Raw genomic sequence first — 18,517 nt, 5'->3', positions numbered from 1 at the left:
ATGACGGCTCTCTCTGTTGTCTTCCTGCAGATATGACGGCTCTCTCTGTTGTCTTCCTGCAGATATGACGGCTCTCTCTGTTGTCTTCCTGCAGATAACGAGTTCTTCTTCGTTGAACCCGACGCCAAGCTCTCTAAGGTGGCTCCGGAGGGCTGGAAGGAGGAGCCCAAGAAGAAGAAGCCAGACGTCAGCTTCAACCTGTTCCTACGCATCAAGTTCTTCCTGGACGACGTCAACTTCATACAGTAAGAGATTCACTCACATGCTGAAGTAGAACTACCTACTCCATTAATGGATGGAGGGAGGGGTGGATGGATGGATAGGAAAAGATGTATGGGGAGATGGAGAGATAGAGAGAGGAACAGAGAAGTGATTGTGATGACATAAGTGATCGATAGATATTGTTAATCATTTCTCCATTCCACACAGGCACACAATGACAAAACACCAGTACTACTTGCAGCTGAGGAAGGACATCCTGGAGGAGAGGATGCGCTGTGACATGGAGAATGCCATGCTGTTGGCGTCCCTGGCGCTGCAGGCAGAGTTCGGTGACTACCAAGCTAAGGTATCCCTCCTCCACCGTACCACTTCAGTCACGTGAACCACAGAGACATTCAATATGAGGGAAGAAATGTGGCAGGTCTATATGAATGACACATTGCACTTTTTGATAAATATTTGTTTTGAAAGTGGACACAGTCCCATTTCTCTTCTCATCTTTCTCCTACACTCTTGTTACCTACGATGTTATTTTATAGGTGTGTAGAAGCCATCTTGTCCTCTCTGTCTCTTTTAGCTCCATGGAAAGACCTACTTCAGACTGGAGCACTATCTCCCCGTCTCTGTGCTGGATAAGATTGACCAGACATCCATCAAGGAAGAACTGCCCAAACTGCACAGCACATACTACGGTGCCACGGAGACGGAGACAGAGTTTGAGTTCCTCAAGGTACGGGCCAAGACCGAAGCCCAAGACAATACCTCTGCCTCTCTGTCAATCCCAAATAACATGAAGATGAAACGATCGGTTCGCTCCACATTAACTTTGTTTGTTCAGACGCTTGTTTAGTTTGTGATTATCTGTTGGCCACATAGTCATGTGTAGGCCAGTGGTTAGAACGTGTTTGATGACCATTCCTCATTCCATACTATGCGATACAGTGGGCCTGTCCTCCTGATTTCTCCCTTCACCGGCCTCTGCTGTAGGCCTACGGCAGTGTAGAAAAAAACCCAGTTGCACTGTCTGTTTCCATTGGCAATGCTTGTGGATGACTGCCATGATGGTGTCTTATTGTCTGATGTTTGTGTATGCTAAAGCTAATCCCTGTCTTGAGCCATAGTCTTAGATACTGTGTTTGTCCTTGAAGGTGAGCCAGAGGCTGACAGAGTACGGGGTCCACTTCCACCGGGTCCTCCCTGAAAAGAGGTCCCAGACAGGCATCATGCTGGGGGTCTACTCTAAAGGTGTGCACATCTTTGAGGTCCTGAATGGAAACCGCACCCCAGTCCTTAGGTTCCCCTGGAGGGAGACCAAGAAGATCTCCTTCACAGTGAGTATGGGTGAATCTGATGATCTGAAGTCTGTTCTTCTCAGATCTTCTCTCCTCACCAGTTTCTCAAAAAGAACCGGAGGAGAAGTTCTGAGGTTCCTCTGCCTAGATCTTCTCCTCCATTCACTCGAATTGTACTCAAATAATCTAACATATTCAGAAACACGAAGTAAACTTAGGGAGTGAATTTTTTCGATTCCTGAACTTTCCTCGATTCTTCACTTCGCTCCTCGCCTCTTTCTCAAAGCGCATTGGAGGAGAAAGTTCTCAGCAGAGGAACCTCAGATCTTTGCGCTTTGTGAAAGAAGCGAGCAAGGAGAGGAGTGAAGAATCTCAAAAAAGTTCCTTGGAAAGTGTGTCTGAATATAAGAGTACAACAGTGGTGTCCCTGGTCTGAGTCCCTTTCAATGTATCCACATTTCAAGTCAATGGATCAGAAGGAAAGCCTCTGGAGTATTTCTCTGACTCGACTCTGCTTTGCTTCTCTCTTTAGAAAAAGAAGATCTGCCTCCAGAACACGTCAGACGGCATCAAACACCTGTTCCAGACAGACAGCAACAAGACGTGTCAGTACCTGTTGCACCTCTGCTCAGCCCAGCACAAATTCCACCTGCAGATGAAGGCCCGCCAGAACAACCAGGAGCTGCAGGACCTAGGTAAGGAGACATAAGCAGGACCTAGGTAAGGAGACATGAGCAGGACCTAGGTAAGGAGACATAAGCAGGGTTCTCCCCAGGATTTTGGAACAGCGTGGCACTTTTTTTTTTACATTTAGCAAATAGCCTCTACTACAGAACAACTCCCTATCAACTTTCCCTTTTTCCCCCACAGAGAACTCCCCCCTCAGCAGCTTGCAGTACTCCCTAAGCCCAGGAGGGGTGGAAGGCATGGGCCGTGCCATCAGCTCCGTCAGCCTAGCCCCCAGCTCCTCGGCCCGCTCCGACACGGACCTCCTCAAGAGGATCTCCTACTCGGAAGTAGCCCTGAACAAGGCCCCGTCAGGCCGCCTCCACGCCCCAGACGAGGTCCTCTACCCGGGCTTCGCCATGGGCACGGCCGTGGGTACCCACCACTCTAACCCCCGGATGATGAGCCGGTCCCACCACAACCTGGGCCAGGTACCAGAGTCCCCGGAGCACAGGGCAGCGGTGGCCGTGGTGCCCTACAGCCAGTCCCAGAGCGGGGGGCTGAACACGCGGGCACAGCTGCTGGCCTCCCACCACAGAGCCAGCTCTGACACAGACTCCATCTCTGTTCCTCACCAGCAGGACACGTAAGTGGACACTGCTCACCTCAGACAGCGTACAGGATGTTGGTATATCCGCTTTACTAGAAGATGTGGATATCCACTGATATAGGAAACTATAGGGAACTATCCACTGATAGAAAACAAACTCTGAAACTGAGTTAGATGGTGGGGGGGGGGGGTAATGTAACATGTTTTGTCCCCACATTATTCTCCAATTAAAAATATACATTAACAAGAAGTTTTAGAATATGTATGCCGAGTTTGGTCAGGTTAGAACAAATGTAGTAAAATGCAGACAGTCTTTATAGCAGATCTGCTGCTGTCTTTCCCTATATCTATCAGTACCTCAGTACCTAACTCTGCCACGTCACAGTTTTACTGCTCTGTAGAAACACCAAGCTGTTCAATAAAAACAGTGCTTTTGCAGCGCTCAGTGAGCTCACCTTAGGCCAGGGGGTTACCTACAAGAGACTCATTACTGTGGAACTCTTCAGTCTGCCTGCCAGATCTCTCTCTCTCTCTCTCTCTATCTCCAGGTTTTAATTAGCCCTCTAGAGAGAGAGAGTGTGTGTGCGTGTGTGTGCGTGTGTGTGCGTGTGTGTGCGTGTGTGTGTCTGTGTGTGTCTGTGTGTGTCTGTGTGTGTCTGTGTGTGTGCGCGCTGCTGCTGCTGACACTGTGCTGACTTGTTTTTGTGCCAGTTCTTCCTTCATCTCATTTGGGTGGGGTGTTTTTGGGAGACGTTTCTGCATGCAGAAAAAGCTTCACACCCCCATAACTTCAGAGGGAACAATCAGACTTTTTAAAACCTCTTAATTAGTAATGGGATTCAGATACAGTCATGTTGAAAATTTCTGTTCTTTTCAAGGCTGCTGCAGTACCCCCTCCCCCTTCCCACACCCCCCATACCCTCTCCCTCCTCCCACACCCAGCATACCCTCTCCCTCCTCCCACTCCCACACCCCCCATACCCCCTCCCACACCCCCATTTACAATACATTTACATTTATGGCATGTAGCAGACGCCTTTATCCAAAGCGACTTACAACAAATACATTTGTTTAAGTAAGTGAATCATCTATCCATCAGTCATCATAAGACTAAGTAATCAATGCTCAGACCAGGGGCCATTGGCAGTCATAATACTAGAAGAATTTTTATTTTATTTTTTATTATTAACAGGAGAGACACCCCTCCCCTCTCCCACACCCGAAGAAAGATTGAAGGATAAAAAAAAGAACACACTCTGCATTTGTTCTGCTCCGTCTGGGTGGTAATTTGCCTCTCCTCCCTCCCTTCCTCTCTCTCTCTCTGCCCCTCCCCTCCCCTCCCCTCCCTCCTCTCCCCAGTGCCTTTGGCTCCGCAGCCCACAGCAGCCCCGCCTGGAGTCTCAAGAGGTTCCAGAAGGAATCCGACTCCTCCATGGACGAGAGTGGCCACGCTTACGTCGTAGGTCAGGACTCCTCCTGCCAGCTGTGACACTGTGGATGGGACGCTGTTTTTGTCCTCCTGTTGTCTGTCGTCCGGAAGTGCGTGCGTGCGTGCGTGCGTGCGTGCGTGCGTGCGTGGTATTGCCAGAGGCATTGTATGGCTGAAAGTTTTGTTGGCATCCACTCCTACTCCTCTTTCCTGTTAGGCCTGTCTCCAGTCTTTCCTCTACTTTCAGATCAGAGGAGAGAATTAGCCCCCCCTACCCCCCCCCCCCCCCCCCCCCCCCCCAGCACATCTGTCCTTTGTTGTCCCGCATTCGTCAAGGGAGAAACACCAAAAACAAACACTGCTTATATAACAATTGTTATTCTGTAGCTGCATCTCTGTGGTGTCTCATGATTATTCAGTTTGTTTGTGTTAGTGTGTGTGTCTGTGTGTGTTTGTTTGATTGTCCACATACTGGTCTCTTATCATTTATATGAAGGGACATCCGCTCATATTCAACATTCAATTCCTCCTCATTCGTCATTGGTTCCTGGTAATGTGTGTGTGAAAGCAGGCTGTCTGTCTTCTGTTGAGCTCTGTCCTTGTTCTCTCTCCTCCTAGGGGTGAGCATGCACAGCAGCTCTGGCTTGCCCTCCACGCCTGCCTCTCTGACTGTCAATGGTAAGTAGACACCCTCTCTCTCTCTCTCTCTCTCTCTCTTCGCCCTCTCTCTGTCTCTCTCTTCCCTCTCTCTTCTCTTCTCTCTCTCTCTCTCTCTCTCTCTCTCTCTCTTCGCCCTCTCTTCTCTTCTCTCTCTCTCTCTCTCTCTCTCTCTCTTCGCCCTCTCTCTGTCTCTCTCTTCCCTCTCTCTTCTCTTCTCTCTCTCTCTTCCCTCTCTCTCTCTCTTCTCTTCTCTCTCTCTCTCTCTCTCTTCCCTCTCTCTCTTCTCTCTCTCTTCTCTCTCTCTCTCTCTCTTCTCTCTCTCTCTTCCCTCTCTCTCTCTCTTCCCTCTCTCTCTTCTCTCTCTCTCTGGGCTGTCATTCTCTACAAGTCATTGCTCTTTAGATTGGGATGCAATAGGACCTTAGAAGTTTACTTTGGTGCATCTCTGGTTTTGTATGAAACGTGTTTAAGTAGAGTACCTAAACCTTGTCCGATGAAGTAACTGACTGTAGGCCTGTATGCATAACTCCTTCATGTGGAGAACCGAGATGAAACCTCCGTTCTCCCCCTCCCTCTTTGGAGATCCTGGCGTACCCTAAACTACAGTTACATAAATCGGAACACCGTGCCTCATGGCCGCTCGAGCTGTGCGCAGAATTCTGCCCTCGGTTCCTCCGCTTAACAACCTCAATGCTTGGCACAGAGATGCATGACCCCTCCCTTTTATCCTAGCTTAGCCTCTCTGTTAGACCCCCATTAGCTACTGGCGCTAAAAGCCCCCCGGCCTTGAACAGCGGCCACTGTTGGGCTGAATGACAGTGATGTATGGATACGCTCAAGTCTAAGCCGTTTGATCCCCCCGTGAAACCGATTGGCTGGGCTCCCAGCCGTGTAATACAGGCTGTTCCTCCAGTTGTGAGCCGAGGCGGTGTGACGCATCTGCCCCCGTCGCCGGCCAGAGATAACGCCGCCCGCTCGCATTTGCTTTCGCATTTTCTGATAAGTGATTTATCTCGCTGATTGATGCGCTGCTTAGCGCGGCGTTATGTAACCGGAGTTCCCCCCCGTTTACCCGCAGAAACAAGCAGCCAATTCTTTGGTGTGTTGTATTGCAGGAAACTGCCTATAAACTTTTATGAATTGAATTTACGACCTTTTTGTTCTGTTTTGATCGAAGGGAATAAATGTACTCTGAAATGTGAAATATAGTTTATACATACACACACACACACACACACACACTGTAGCTTTACACACATGCTTGCATAAAAGTATCTCTTAAACACCTCCCCCGTCTCTTCTTGCCCAGATTCTCTGAAGAAGAAGCTGAATGCCTTGCCATCCCCAGAGAGGGAGATTACCACAGTAAATCTGAAGAAAGATGTGAAGTACGGCCTGGGTAAGTGTGTGCGTTGGGCGTTGTGCGTGCGTGTGTGTGTGTATGTGTGTGTTTATCTTGTTGTGCAGAACAACGTATGACAGATTGGGAAGCAATAGATGGTTGGGAGCTGCAGCCATGTTGACACAGAGACACTGATAACCTGTGTGACTAAACCAGCCATCTATCAGACTCAAGCCTGAAGCTCAGACAAAAACAACCTCATTCACTGCTGCCAATTGCCACTCCACAACATTCAGCTGTGATGAATGAATCTCAAAAATAGAAGGGAGATGCTTTTTTCGCTCTTTAAAAGATCAAGGAAAGTGTTTTAACGCCACAGTCTGGGATTAGTTTTTTAGGAAAAAATGCTGTGTTGTTATGTTTTGTTATACAGCTGAGGGATTCGTCTGGAGAACTGTAACCCCAAATTCATAGATGTGCTCTAGACTGCAAGGATTAACAGTCCATGAAATCCACATAGTAGTTACTGTACAGTCCATGAAATCATGGTTACTCGTATGGTTAATCGTAGTCACTGTATGATGATAGTAGTGACTGTTTGTTTACGTTCTTGTGTTTGTAAAAAATAAAAAAAAGAGCTAAAAGAAACCTTTTATTTTGATGTATGATAGGATAAGATGGTCACACAAGGCATTTATACGTTATATTCTTCAATAATCCAGGGGTGTATACACTCACTGGGCACTTTATTAGGAACACCTGTACACCTTCTCATGGTGGAGGTGGTGTAATGGTGTGGGCCCGTTAATACCAATCAATCATCGCTTGAATGCCACAGCCTATTTGAGTATCGTTGCTGACCACAATTTAGCCATCTTCTAATGGCTACTTCCAGCATGATGATGCACCGTGTCACAAAGCAAAAGTTGTCTCAAACTGGTTTCATGAACATGACAATGAGTTCAGTGTTCTTCAGTGGCCTTCCCAGTCACCGGATCTGAAGCTAATAGAACACCTTTGGGATGTGGTAGAACTGGAGATTCACAGCTTGAAAGTGCACCTGAAAAATCTGCAGGAATTGCGTGATGCAACCATGTCATCATGGACCAGAATCTCAAAGGAATGTTTCCAACATCTTGTGGAGTCAACGCCACGAAGAACTGAGTCTGTTTTGAAAGCAAAGGGAGGCCCTACCCAGTATTAGTATCGTGTTCCTAAAGCGTTCGGTGAGTGTGTATATATCGTGAATTGAAATAAAAACAAATTCCAGATTGTGCCTTTAAAGGATATCTCACTACTGCTGGTGTTTATTGTGTAACCAGGGGTTACGGAAGCCATTCAAGCCTATCAAGCTGTTAGTTTGAACGTAAACGAACAATTACCAGAGCACTTATATTAACGTTTCATTTGAGTGTTCACTTCCTGGTTTTCAGTACCACCAATCAACCTCCACCGCGGATGTGTGGCTATGCTAATGGGTTAGAGAGGCTGTCCGTCACTGTCTGGAGGGGTTGAACGGCGTTCATTCCGCCACCTCCTATATGAAATGGTGGCACATTCAAAATCGTAATAGTTGCTTCTCACTACAGTAGAAGAGTGTTAAACCAGTTTGTACAAGGCTAAACCAGTTTGTACAAGGCTAAACCAGTTTGTACAAATCTCTTACATTTTCGGCCATACCTCCTCAGGATAAGCAGGCCTCTGTTGATTTCATTCTTCCTCTTTCTTGGTCATAATGTTGTGTTGTCTGCACAGGGTTTCAGATAGTTGGAGGTGAGAACTCTGGCCGCATGGACCTGGGCACCTTCGTCAGCTCCATAACCCCCGGGGGGCCTGCTGACATCAACGGTTGTCTGAAGCCTGGTCAGTGACTGATAACTACATAATACATCACTACCATGGCAACACCTGAACTCATACTGTAACCTGATGACATCCTTATGAGGATTATCAGGGGTCTCCAACTGCGGCTCTGGAGAGAGTTCATGGGATGTGTCGTTTCTTTAATGGGATGTGTAGTTTCAGTCCCAATATCACATGATGTATGATCACTGATTCAGCTAATGAGGTCCAGACCGAAGATCTATGATTAGTTGGGTAATTAAAACAGGTGTATTAGTCTGTAAAAGGTGTATTAGTCTGTTAGTTCTGGACTGAAACAAAAGCCTACTGTACACACCTAGTCGCTAGCTCTCTGAGACCGAAGTCTACGTAGTGTGGCACATCTGACATTACGTGGGATGATGTACAAGTGTAACAATGATAATAATAATAATAATAATGCATTTATTTTGTATCGCGCTTTTCTCAGTACTCAAAGACACCACATTTTATGGAGAGAACAAGAATAGATAGATAAATAAAAAGCAAAACAAAAGCACAGTCAGTAAAGACAATACCAAATAGTTAGAGATTAAAAGCAGGATGGGTTTTGAAGTATGTACGTGTTGGTTGGTTGGTTGGTTGACAGTCCAAGGTGACAGCAGAATGCGGTGTCACTGATAGTCTGAGTGTTCCTCCTCAGGGGACCGTCTGATCTCGGTGAATGACGTGAACCTGGAGGGCCTCCCCCACAAGGCAGCCATCGGCGTCCTCCACAGCGCCCCGGATGATGTCACACTGGTGGTGTCTCAGCCCAAAGAAAGACTCTACGAAGGTAAGGGGGGGGGGGGACTGATGAGGATCGGAATTGTTGCACTTTTACATGGGAATTCCCTATAAAAGTTCAATTCAATTTCAAAGGATGGAATTGACCCTCAACTCTGTTCTGACCATATTGCTCACATGCCATATTTTGAGTGAACTATCCCTTTAAAAGACTGATCTTCTAACCAGTCTTTCTTTTTCCATCAGAGTCTCCATCAGGATTTGTCCCATACAAAAGCAAAGCCTCCAGTTCCATCTTCACCAACCAGAGACAGGAGCTGGACTATGGGTCTTCCTCTGAGGAGCAGGCAGCCAGCCCTAGTCCTCCTCTCCCCAGCGCCACCACCCCCTCCCCCACCTCCCCAGTCAGGCACAGCGCCAGCCTCAGCTCCCAGGACTCCAGGGCGGACGGCGCCATCGTGCCCCAGACGCCTGTCAATGGCATCCACCGGAGCCCGTCTGCAGAGGGCGCTGTTGCTGCCAATGCACCCGTAGCCCACCACTCTGACCCAACCGCCATGACCCTTGACCCTGCACCTCCAGCCTTGCCACCCAAAACCAGGAAAGCCAAGATCCCAGACGTTCCTAAAGACCTGGATTATTCGGATAGGGGGGACTCAGACATGGATGAGGAGACGTACTCGAATAGTCAAGATAAGCAAAAGCTCAAAAAGGTAGGGCCTGGGAACGTTTGGGTGAAGGTCTCTCCAAGCTCAGATTCAAGAGAAACATTATTTATGTAGTATTTACTTAGTAATGTTAAACAGTATCTTATGTCCCGAAAGTCTCTCACATACAATGTGTGTTGGTGTCCCCAAATCACCATGACTACAAAGATACAGCACAGTACATGCAGTTAACAGCCTCTGAAATGCTTGACGTTCTCTTGACTTAAACTAATTGCCTGTTTAAATTCTGTCCCACTGTCATTGCATTTTAGAATGCCAATGCAAGACAGTAGAACTCTGCATGTCATCTTTTAGTAAACTGCATCCAGCTGCAGTTTTCCTTTAGAAAACAAATTCTATTCTCTCTCTCTCTCTCTCCCTCTCTCTCTCTCTCTCTCTCTCTCCGTCTGTCTGTATGCATGCTCTAGCATGTTAACAGTGCATTTACCCTGCAATGTTCTCTGTTTGCAGGAGTTATCTCCCCACTGCATCATGGGAAAATTAAGTGGTAATGCCCCAGGGGTCAATAGTCTCCGACCAGGAGATCTATTTGACGTTGAGCTGTCCAAAAAGGACAGCAGCCTGGGCATAAGTGTCACGGTACTGTTCGGAAAGGTTTTCACTCTCTCTTGTTTTTTTTTCTCTCCTTCTTCCCCCTCCTCTCATCTCATAACTCTTGTGTATGTTGTTTGTTTGTTGTTGTTTGTTGTTTGCCCTGTAGCTGCACTGTTTGCGTTTTGAAGCTCTGTGCTTCATGTGCTTCATTTGGGGATAGAAGGTCTGTGTGCTTCATTTGGGGATAGAAGGTTCGTGTGCTTCATTTGGGGATAGAAGGTTCGTGTGCTTCATTTGGGGATAGAAGGTCTTTGCATGCTGATTTTATTTTTCTCAGACATTTTGAATTGAGGACGGCGCACAACATGTAGGTAATGGCACAGTAGGTGAAGTACTTAGCAGTTTGAGCTCTGATGATGATCCCTCTGTCCTACAAAGCAACTTACGTAAGGGACCAGAAAGTAATCGACTGTGGTGAATTATTTGGATCTTCCCACTTAACGCCTGCTTAGACGCTTGCTGCTTGACCACTTTGATTTGCTCGAGTGTGACCAGTGTGATTTCCCTCTGACTGATTCTGCATCTGCATCTCCATGATTTGAAAGCATGCTTTTCTTGCAAAGGGAACAACAGCTCCCTGTTCCATATTAGGCGCCATACTGAGCTACTTAGATCTGGGAGATTCAGTCCCTTAGACAAACTCAATAGAGTAATGTTGACTTTGAATAATGTGCAATAGGCCTTTCTATGCTTATTGTGAGATTTGAATGTCTTTCATTTTAATCATGCAATCTTTTCATGTTAACACTCCACTGCACACAATCAGATAAAGATGAGCACCCAATTGATCCAGTATGCATCTGATAGTTGCACTGTAACCCTAGAAACAAGAGTCAGTTGTTGCAAACATCCATCCCCGTAGAGAATAGCAGTCTTTCTACATTTTGGCCGATCTCTCCGTTGGTAAGGTTGACTAACGCGCTGTTGTGCTCCCCAGGGAGGGCTGAACACCACCGTCAGACACGGAGGCATCTATGTGAAGGCCATCATCCCCAAAGGAGCTGCGGAACTGGATGGAAGGATCCAGAAGGGTCAGTTAGCAGCACCTGTTAGAAGAATACACTCATGCTGGGTTTACACTTGAAATAATGTCTTTTTTATATTGATTACGAAACACACGCCCTGACTTGGACTGAGACTTTGGATAAGGGCTTTTTGTAGTATGTTCTCAATATCTAAAGGCTTATCGGGTCTTATTGTTTGAGTCAGACGACCAATAGTAGCTGTCTTTAGTGCGTCGTATTGTAATTATGGATGAAATGTGCCACAAATAAAGTTGGATTGATTGGTTGATTGATTGCCAGGTGACCGCGTGGTGGCGGTCAACGGGAAGAGTCTGGGAGGAGCTACTCACAAGCAGGCAGTGGAGACACTGAGAGACACTGGGCAGGTGAGACCAGATGACTCTTCATTGTCCTGACAGCAGAGTTAAGAACTAGGAGTCCTAATGAAGGACACAATGCAGTAGTCTCTCCTCCGTTTGAAACGGCTTGCGTTTTCTGAGCAGTGGCGGCCATCTTTAGTAAGACTTACCTTCCAGCACGTATAAGAGCCTGTGGTTCATTTGGCATATGTCACCGTTAAAGGGCCTCACAAGCCTCAGTCTGTATGTCCCATAATGCCCTATGACTCTCTAAGAATAGATCTATGAATACACCTTTTTTTTATACTGCACTATCGCACCTCAAAGCAAGGTGCTTCAAATAGACCCCCGTCCCCCAACCCCGTCCCCCCCCTTCTCATTCAGATGGTCCACCTGCTGCTGGAGAAGGGCCAGCTGCCTGCCGACAGCGTCCATGCGCCCCTGACCCCCCAGTGCACCCCTCCAGTGCAGAGTGAACCGCAGCAGCAGCAGCAACACCAGGATCAGCAGCTGCAGTCGGACCAGGGTCCAGAGCCCAGCCGGGGCCAGCTAGAGTACAACTTCCTCACTGATGGTGAGCGCTGCACAGTCCAACACAACAGAGGAGAAGCCGCAAAGTTGGAAATAGTTTTCCATGTAGAATAAGAAATGTCCCAAAAAATGATATACCACAGAGAGAGGCTAGTATATACAGAAAAATGTATGCACTCACTGCAATGTAAGTCGCTTTGGATAAAAGCGTCAGCTGAATGGTATATATAGATATATATAGAAGGCTCATTTGGCTGAATGTTGATTGCAACATTTACGGAACACACACTCATCGGCTAAATAGGTTGCAGGGTTCTCCCCAAAGAATGTGAACTTGGCGGCGCCACTATGTAAACATTTGAAGGCAAATTCAGTTATATTTTTAGTAATGATGGAGTAGCCATCTTTGATCATCGTTGTTAAAAAAGAAAGCGAAAGTGAAAGCGGCATGATGTTCCTCAGTGAATTCAGCATTTCCGCAGGATTTTTTGCTCATTTTGACATGAATGAATGCGAAAAAGGGTTTTGATGTTGCAATCCGTTGTCACGCTGTACAAGCATCCTGGGGAGAACCCTGGGGTGTCATCTGCATCCACAGTTATTCATTGATGTTTCATATTTCTCTGATGTAGAATGTTACTGTGCGTGTGTTCCTGTCTTTGTTGCCCAGACAACGTGTTTGAGGTTGGTCTGCTGAAGAACTCGTCAGGCCTGGGCTTCAGCTTCAGCCGTGAGGAGAACCTCCCAGACGAGCCCTTCGGCTCCAGCATGGTCAGGGTCAAGAAACTGTTTCCCGGGCAACCGGCTGCTGAGAGTGGCCTCATCAACGTGGGTGACGTCATCCTCCGCGTCAATCAGACTCCTCTCAAAGGCCTCTCACAGCATGTACGTATGTCCTCTGGATGGGTCCAACACTGCTGTTGCTTCAAATACTATCTTCTTACAAGTATTTTCACAAATGTATCTGACCATTGTTGTTGAATAGTGTGTTGCCTTGTCTTTGACCTCTGGTAGGAGGTGATCTCAGCGCTGCGAGGGACGGGTCAGGAGGTGACTCTGCGTCTCTGCAGACCAGAACTGGGGGTCTTACCTGAGATGGACACCTCCGCTCTGGTGAGGCTCTCCTGTTGTCCACAACCTCCATTAACTCCTTCTGTGCCAAGGGTGACTTTATTCACCAAAAATGCATAAATGATATGCTTAATTTTGTAATCAATTTAAATATTGTTGCTAGGTAAACACCACATACAACATTTGGCACTCTAGGTGGTTAGTGTCCCGGAATTCTTTGCCAGTTAGTGAGTTAAACACCTCATGTTTTGTCTGTATTTTTTTGTGAGCTTTGATATAATGATGGTTTGTCGTGATTACGAAAAACTCTTGGCCCTAAATATACTACTGTATATGTCTACTGAGTGCATACTGGTACGACCCCTCGTCTCCACAGACACCTATGGCGTCCCCTCGTAAGGAGGCCCACCCCCCCCAGCCCCAGGCGGACCACAGCCTGGCCCAGACGGCCTCCCCGACGGGCAGCAGCGAGGACAGGAGGAGCCTGGGACTGGGTCCCGTGGAGGAAGCCCTGGAGAGACTCCTGCTCAAGTCCCCAACCCGCAGGGACAGCTACAGCGACAGCACGGACGGGGGAGGAGGGGAGGAGGAGGACGGGGAGGTGGAGGAGGCCTTCAGCCCCTCCCTGGAGCTGGAGCAGAGCAGGCAGTCCTGGGAGCGCAGCGTCTACCAGACCCCCAGTAACAACCTGGCCCCCGGGTCAGGAGGGAGCCGTCTCAGCCAGTACCAGACCCCCTCTGGCCCGCTGGACGACACCATCCGCTCAGCCTACTACTCCCCCAACCAGTCCTTGTGCCGGTCCGACCTCGGCAAGAGGTAAGGGGAGGGTTGTACCATTTCAGGAGTGCCATGGGGGGGGATGGCAGGATGGTGACAGTTTGATGCATACAGCGTGTTGTCACATAGAATATAAAGCCTCAGTGTGTGTAGGATAATCCTAGCCTCTCATGCGATAACTGTTTGAATAGCGCCCTCTGATGGCTCGTAGCCTCATGGCTCCTCTTGGATGGGTTCAGATCAGGGAACTCTTGTGTTGATGTTATGAAGTTACTGTCTGTGATAAGGATCAGACAGGTTGCTGTCTCTTGCTCGGTGTCAAATGCACTGATCCCACATTGCTACCCAGACCCATGAGAAGCCATGTAGTTTTTCCATTGAATGATTTAGCAGGTGTGTGTGAGTGTGTACTTGCCTGTGTGTGTACGGTGTGTGTGTGTACGTGCGTGTGTGTCCTTGCCTGTGTGTGTGTGTGTGTGTACGTGCCTGTGCGTGTGTGTACTTGCCTGTGTGTGTGTGTGTACTTGTCTGTGTGTACGTGCGTGTGTGTGTGTGTGTGTACATGCCTGTGTGCGTGCGCGTGCGTACGTGCCTGCGCGTGTGCGTGCGTGCGTGTCTAGGGAGATGCCAAGCCCAGCAGGCTGAGAGAGTCACCTTGTCCTTCTGTATGTCTCCTCAGGTGTCCCTCCTCCCCCCTGTCCTCAGAGCCGGAGTGTCCCCCCCAGCCCAGGCTGTCCTCCCCGGGAGCGCCCAGTCCGGACCCCCTGCCACCCCCTCTGCCGATGCCCCTCAACCTCACCCACCCAGACAACGGGCAGGAGATGGACGAGTTTGTGCCTGTATGAGCCAAGTCTATCTGTTCCATTCAATTCCATTGAAAGCACTTTATCTAGCCCACAAGGAGTGGTTTTGCTGGGCGGTCAGTGCAAATCAGATGATAGTTATTAAGGCAGTTACAGCCCTGCAGGCCAGTTGTAGTGTTATTAGTCAAAGCAAGGACAACGCTTGTTCTGCTCTCATATCCATATTACACTGCGGGTGATGGCTGCCTTAAGTGTTCATGGGAAAATGTCTCCCTAAAGGCGTACCTGTATAGTGTTTAGTCATTTGAGATAAGGAAACTTTATTGTCCATGAGATAAAATAGCTGAATGTGTTTACAGTGTCAGTGTGACACCTCTCTCTCTCTCACCCACTCTCTCTCTCTCTCTCTCTCTCTCTCTCTCTCAGGACGTGGAGCTGAAAGTGTCCCTGGTCAAGTCGGAGAAAGGAAGCCTGGGGTTTACCCTGACCAAAGGAAACTGTCCTGACCTGGGCTGCTACATCCATGACATCATCCAGGACCCGGCCAAGGGAGACGGCAGGCTGAGGCCTGGGGATAGGATGATAATGGTACACTTATACCCCAATTACACCACCGAGCCCAACCCAGCAGGGCTCGTCCACCGCAGTCGCTGTGACCGTGCAGGAGATGACAACGAGAAAGGGAAATAAACAAGCCAGCACAGTATGGTTCGGGTCGGCCCTGTAGTGTGTACAGTATGGTTCGGGTCGGCCCTGCAGTGTGTTCAGTAAACATTCGGTTAAAAGTCCGATCCTACCGCACATGCTAAATCCTAGAAGGCATTGGACACCCCTGTTACCTCTTGAAATACTATGTTTTCCTCTGTGAAGGTAACTTTACGATACTAACTTACTTATTCTAAGTGTGGAGCCTCCTGTCTTGCAGGTGAACAACACGGACGTGTCCAACATGGGCCACACGGAGGTGGTCAACCTGGTACGAGCCTCCCCCAGGGTGGTGGACCTGGTGGTGGGCAGGGTCCTGGAGGCCCCCAAGCCCCCCATAGACGCCCACCTCCTGGCCGACATCTCCTTCCAGTGCCAAGAAAACCTGGGTAACTTAGTAGCCCTCAGTTGTCCCAAAAAACAAAATCTAAATCGTCAAAGTAACTTTATTTAAAAAGTTACTTTTTGAAAATCTCAGTACTCTTTACAGAACTAGGAACTGTAATCTCACTCCTAAAAGTGACGCACTTAACTAGACATGAGGTCTAAGTCATTATAGTCTTCTAGTCAGTGTCCTATCCAAGACATCTAGATATTATCCTACGTCTACATAATTAGTCAAATGTTTGTTTTAGAATGTTTTTACTGTGTCACAGGTTTAATGACACTAAGGAGCCGTAAGGCGTGTTCTAGTGTTGTTGTAAGACTCTCTCATTCCTGCTTTGTTGTGTGTCAAGACTTCTGTCAGTCTCATGTTATCAACCGCCTCGATAACCATCATCATAAACAAAGCCAGGCCTGTACGTCACATGGGCAGGGTTCATGTTTTCTGGGCAAAAAAAAAAAAAAGCAGAAAGATGTGAGCGTGTTAGATTGCAGTTGAAAAGGGAGTTGGTGCATGTTTGTGAGACCAGCGTTGCTCTCGTCCTCGTGGTCTGGCTGTGGCCCCTCATACTGCAGAAGGCATACCATCTGCTGGGTTGGTCATACTTACAGCTAAGATATTGTGGATTGGGGAACGAGCTAACTTCTTCAATAACTGTATGTGAATACCACCTGCGAAGAATGGATGGATAATCTCAATAGCACCGTGTTGAGTAAGAGGCTTTGACCATGTGTTCTGACCATGTGTTCTGTTCATAGGTCTAGTGCTGGACGGGGGCAGTGACAGCGTGTACGGGGTGCTCTTCGTCAAGGACATCCTGCCTGGCTCGGCGGCGCTGGAGGAGGGGAGTCTTCGTCAGCTGGACCTCATCCACTACATCAACGGGGCTCCCACGTTAGACCTAACCCTCAACGAGAGCTGCAGGCTGCTGGAACTCTCCCTCCAGGACCTCACACTCAAGGCCACCAGGTAAGCAAACACACACACACACACACACACACACACACACACACACACAGAACTAGGTCACACCAGTATTGATCTTCTTTCAGTTACTGTACATATATTTATTTCACTCTTGGCACGATGGGATCGATTGAAGAGTGTCAGAAGTGATGGGATCGATTGAAGAGTGTCAGAAGTGGCCAAATGAAGAGCATCATGATGTCATTGAGAGAAAAAACAACCACTGTGTTGTTGTATGTTTGACCCTGTGAGGAGAAATGACTCAATAATCCGACATTTTACCATGTCCTCTCTTCAGAAACCCTGGGGTAAATTACCAGTTAATTATCCTGGGCCTACATTGATGACATATCTATGCTTGTCTTTTCCCTACAGGGATGGAAAGCCTGTTTTACCAGGCCAGAAGAGCGTTTCATTTCTTAACAACAACAACAGCCCAAAAGTCTCCACCAGTATGAATGGTATGTAATCACTTGAGAAGCAGAAGTGTAAAAATCATCGATTTGATCCTTTAGTTGAAAGGATTTGCAGCGTTGTGATAAGTGTTGACTCTCTTATGCGTAAAGAAACAAGTTTTGTAACATTGTGGTTGTTCTGAACGGTGAGTTGTTGTTTACCTGGCGTGTCGGTGTGATGTTACAGTGTCTCTCCTCTTGTTGTTGAAGGCTATATCCATGGGGGCGATCGCAGAGATACCGACGCTTTGGCAACACTATGTCCTTTAGAGGTAACACTTTACTATCTTTACATATACAGTACCAGTCAAACGTTTGGATACACCTTTTCATTCAATGTTTTTATTTTATTTTATTTTTTATTATTTTCTACGTTGTAGATTAATATTGAAGACATCAAAACTATGAAGGAACACATATGGAATTATGTAGTAAACAAAAAAAGTGTTAAATAAACCAGAATGTTTTATATTTTAGATTCTTCAAAGTAGCCACCTTTTGCTTTGATGACAGCTTTGCACACTCTTGGCAAGGTGTGTTCAAACCTTTGACTGGTGCTGTACATACCTCCTACTGTAGATGTATTACTGGTACTGGTACTGTAGATATATAGTACTTCAATTATGTTCCTTTATATGAGTGTTGTACTTCACCAACACATTACTAATGCATCAGGTTGGGCAGAAACAGAATATGACCCTTTTCAGAGTCGTGGATGAGAGTAGAGAACATCACCAGCCACAGACGCCCAGAAACAAGTGTTCCTTGGGGGTCAATAAAGGTTATTAAATGGAATTGAAAAAGAATCCTATTTCGTGCATTCAGGAGGAGATCATTCAGCTGGAGCTGGAGAAGCCGGTCTCTGGGGGCCTGGGCTTTTCCGTCATCGGAGGAGAGAGAGGCATCTTTGTCAAGTCCATCACTCCCGGGGGCGTAGCGGACGCCACAGGGAGGCTGCAAGTGGGGGACAGACTACTCAAAGTGAGTTTGATCCACTGTGTTATCAGGAGGTGCTTTAAAGGTAGACTCAGCAAGATGACTTCATCAGAAACCACCGAGGCAGCCTTCTGTGAACGAACGACAACGACAAACGATTCAAATCTGCATAGACTGCTATTGTTGACCATTTTCAAATGTGGGTCGTGCCACAAAGGAAGGCTAACATTTAGTAATAGCTTATAATGAAAGTCAAGGCAGATTTGACGTCTGCAAGCAGGATGTTGCCCCAGTGTTTATGACGATATCAATCTTGCTGACTCTACTGTTATGTATGTTTAAGCCTGAAATGACAAACGTTGGCCACTAGACGGT

At 47.5% G+C, this 18,517-nt stretch overlaps 1 protein-coding gene across 2 annotated transcripts in view; it reads left to right on the top strand.

Annotated features, from left to right (window-relative positions):
- ptpn13 (protein tyrosine phosphatase non-receptor type 13) overlaps positions 1-18,517 on the top strand; it is a 54,839-nt gene that overhangs the window by 31,615 nt on the left and 4,707 nt on the right. Inside the window, exons 13-38 of one of the 2 annotated variants that reach the window (XM_083670279.1) lie at positions 95-245; positions 430-568; positions 800-952; positions 1,371-1,553; positions 2,047-2,209; positions 2,385-2,826; positions 4,150-4,253; positions 4,838-4,897; positions 6,189-6,278; positions 7,977-8,084; positions 8,746-8,877; positions 9,075-9,541; positions 10,007-10,135; positions 11,088-11,181; positions 11,455-11,540; positions 11,898-12,087; positions 12,715-12,929; positions 13,059-13,157; positions 13,492-13,931; positions 14,572-14,731; positions 15,122-15,283; positions 15,621-15,789; positions 16,544-16,754; positions 17,127-17,212; positions 17,417-17,478; positions 18,032-18,187. In XM_083670279.1, the coding sequence (XP_083526405.1) occupies positions 95-245; positions 430-568; positions 800-952; positions 1,371-1,553; positions 2,047-2,209; positions 2,385-2,826; positions 4,150-4,253; positions 4,838-4,897; positions 6,189-6,278; positions 7,977-8,084; positions 8,746-8,877; positions 9,075-9,541; positions 10,007-10,135; positions 11,088-11,181; positions 11,455-11,540; positions 11,898-12,087; positions 12,715-12,929; positions 13,059-13,157; positions 13,492-13,931; positions 14,572-14,731; positions 15,122-15,283; positions 15,621-15,789; positions 16,544-16,754; positions 17,127-17,212; positions 17,417-17,478; positions 18,032-18,187 (4,451 nt within the window). Of the gene's footprint in view, positions 1-94; positions 246-429; positions 569-799; positions 953-1,370; positions 1,554-2,046; positions 2,210-2,384; positions 2,827-4,149; positions 4,254-4,837; positions 4,898-6,188; positions 6,279-7,976; positions 8,085-8,745; positions 8,878-9,074; positions 9,542-10,006; positions 10,151-11,087; positions 11,182-11,454; positions 11,541-11,897; positions 12,088-12,714; positions 12,930-13,058; positions 13,158-13,491; positions 13,932-14,571; positions 14,732-15,121; positions 15,284-15,620; positions 15,790-16,543; positions 16,755-17,126; positions 17,213-17,416; positions 17,479-18,031; positions 18,188-18,517 lie in introns of both variants that reach the window. The other variant, XM_083670278.1, reaches the window with a different exon arrangement.

Source organism: Argentina silus, assembly GCF_951799395.1.
Source record: "Argentina silus genome assembly, chromosome: 5".
Classification (NCBI taxonomy): domain Eukaryota; kingdom Metazoa; phylum Chordata; class Actinopteri; order Argentiniformes; family Argentinidae; genus Argentina; species Argentina silus.
This window is presented reverse-complemented; position numbering and strand designations above follow the sequence as displayed.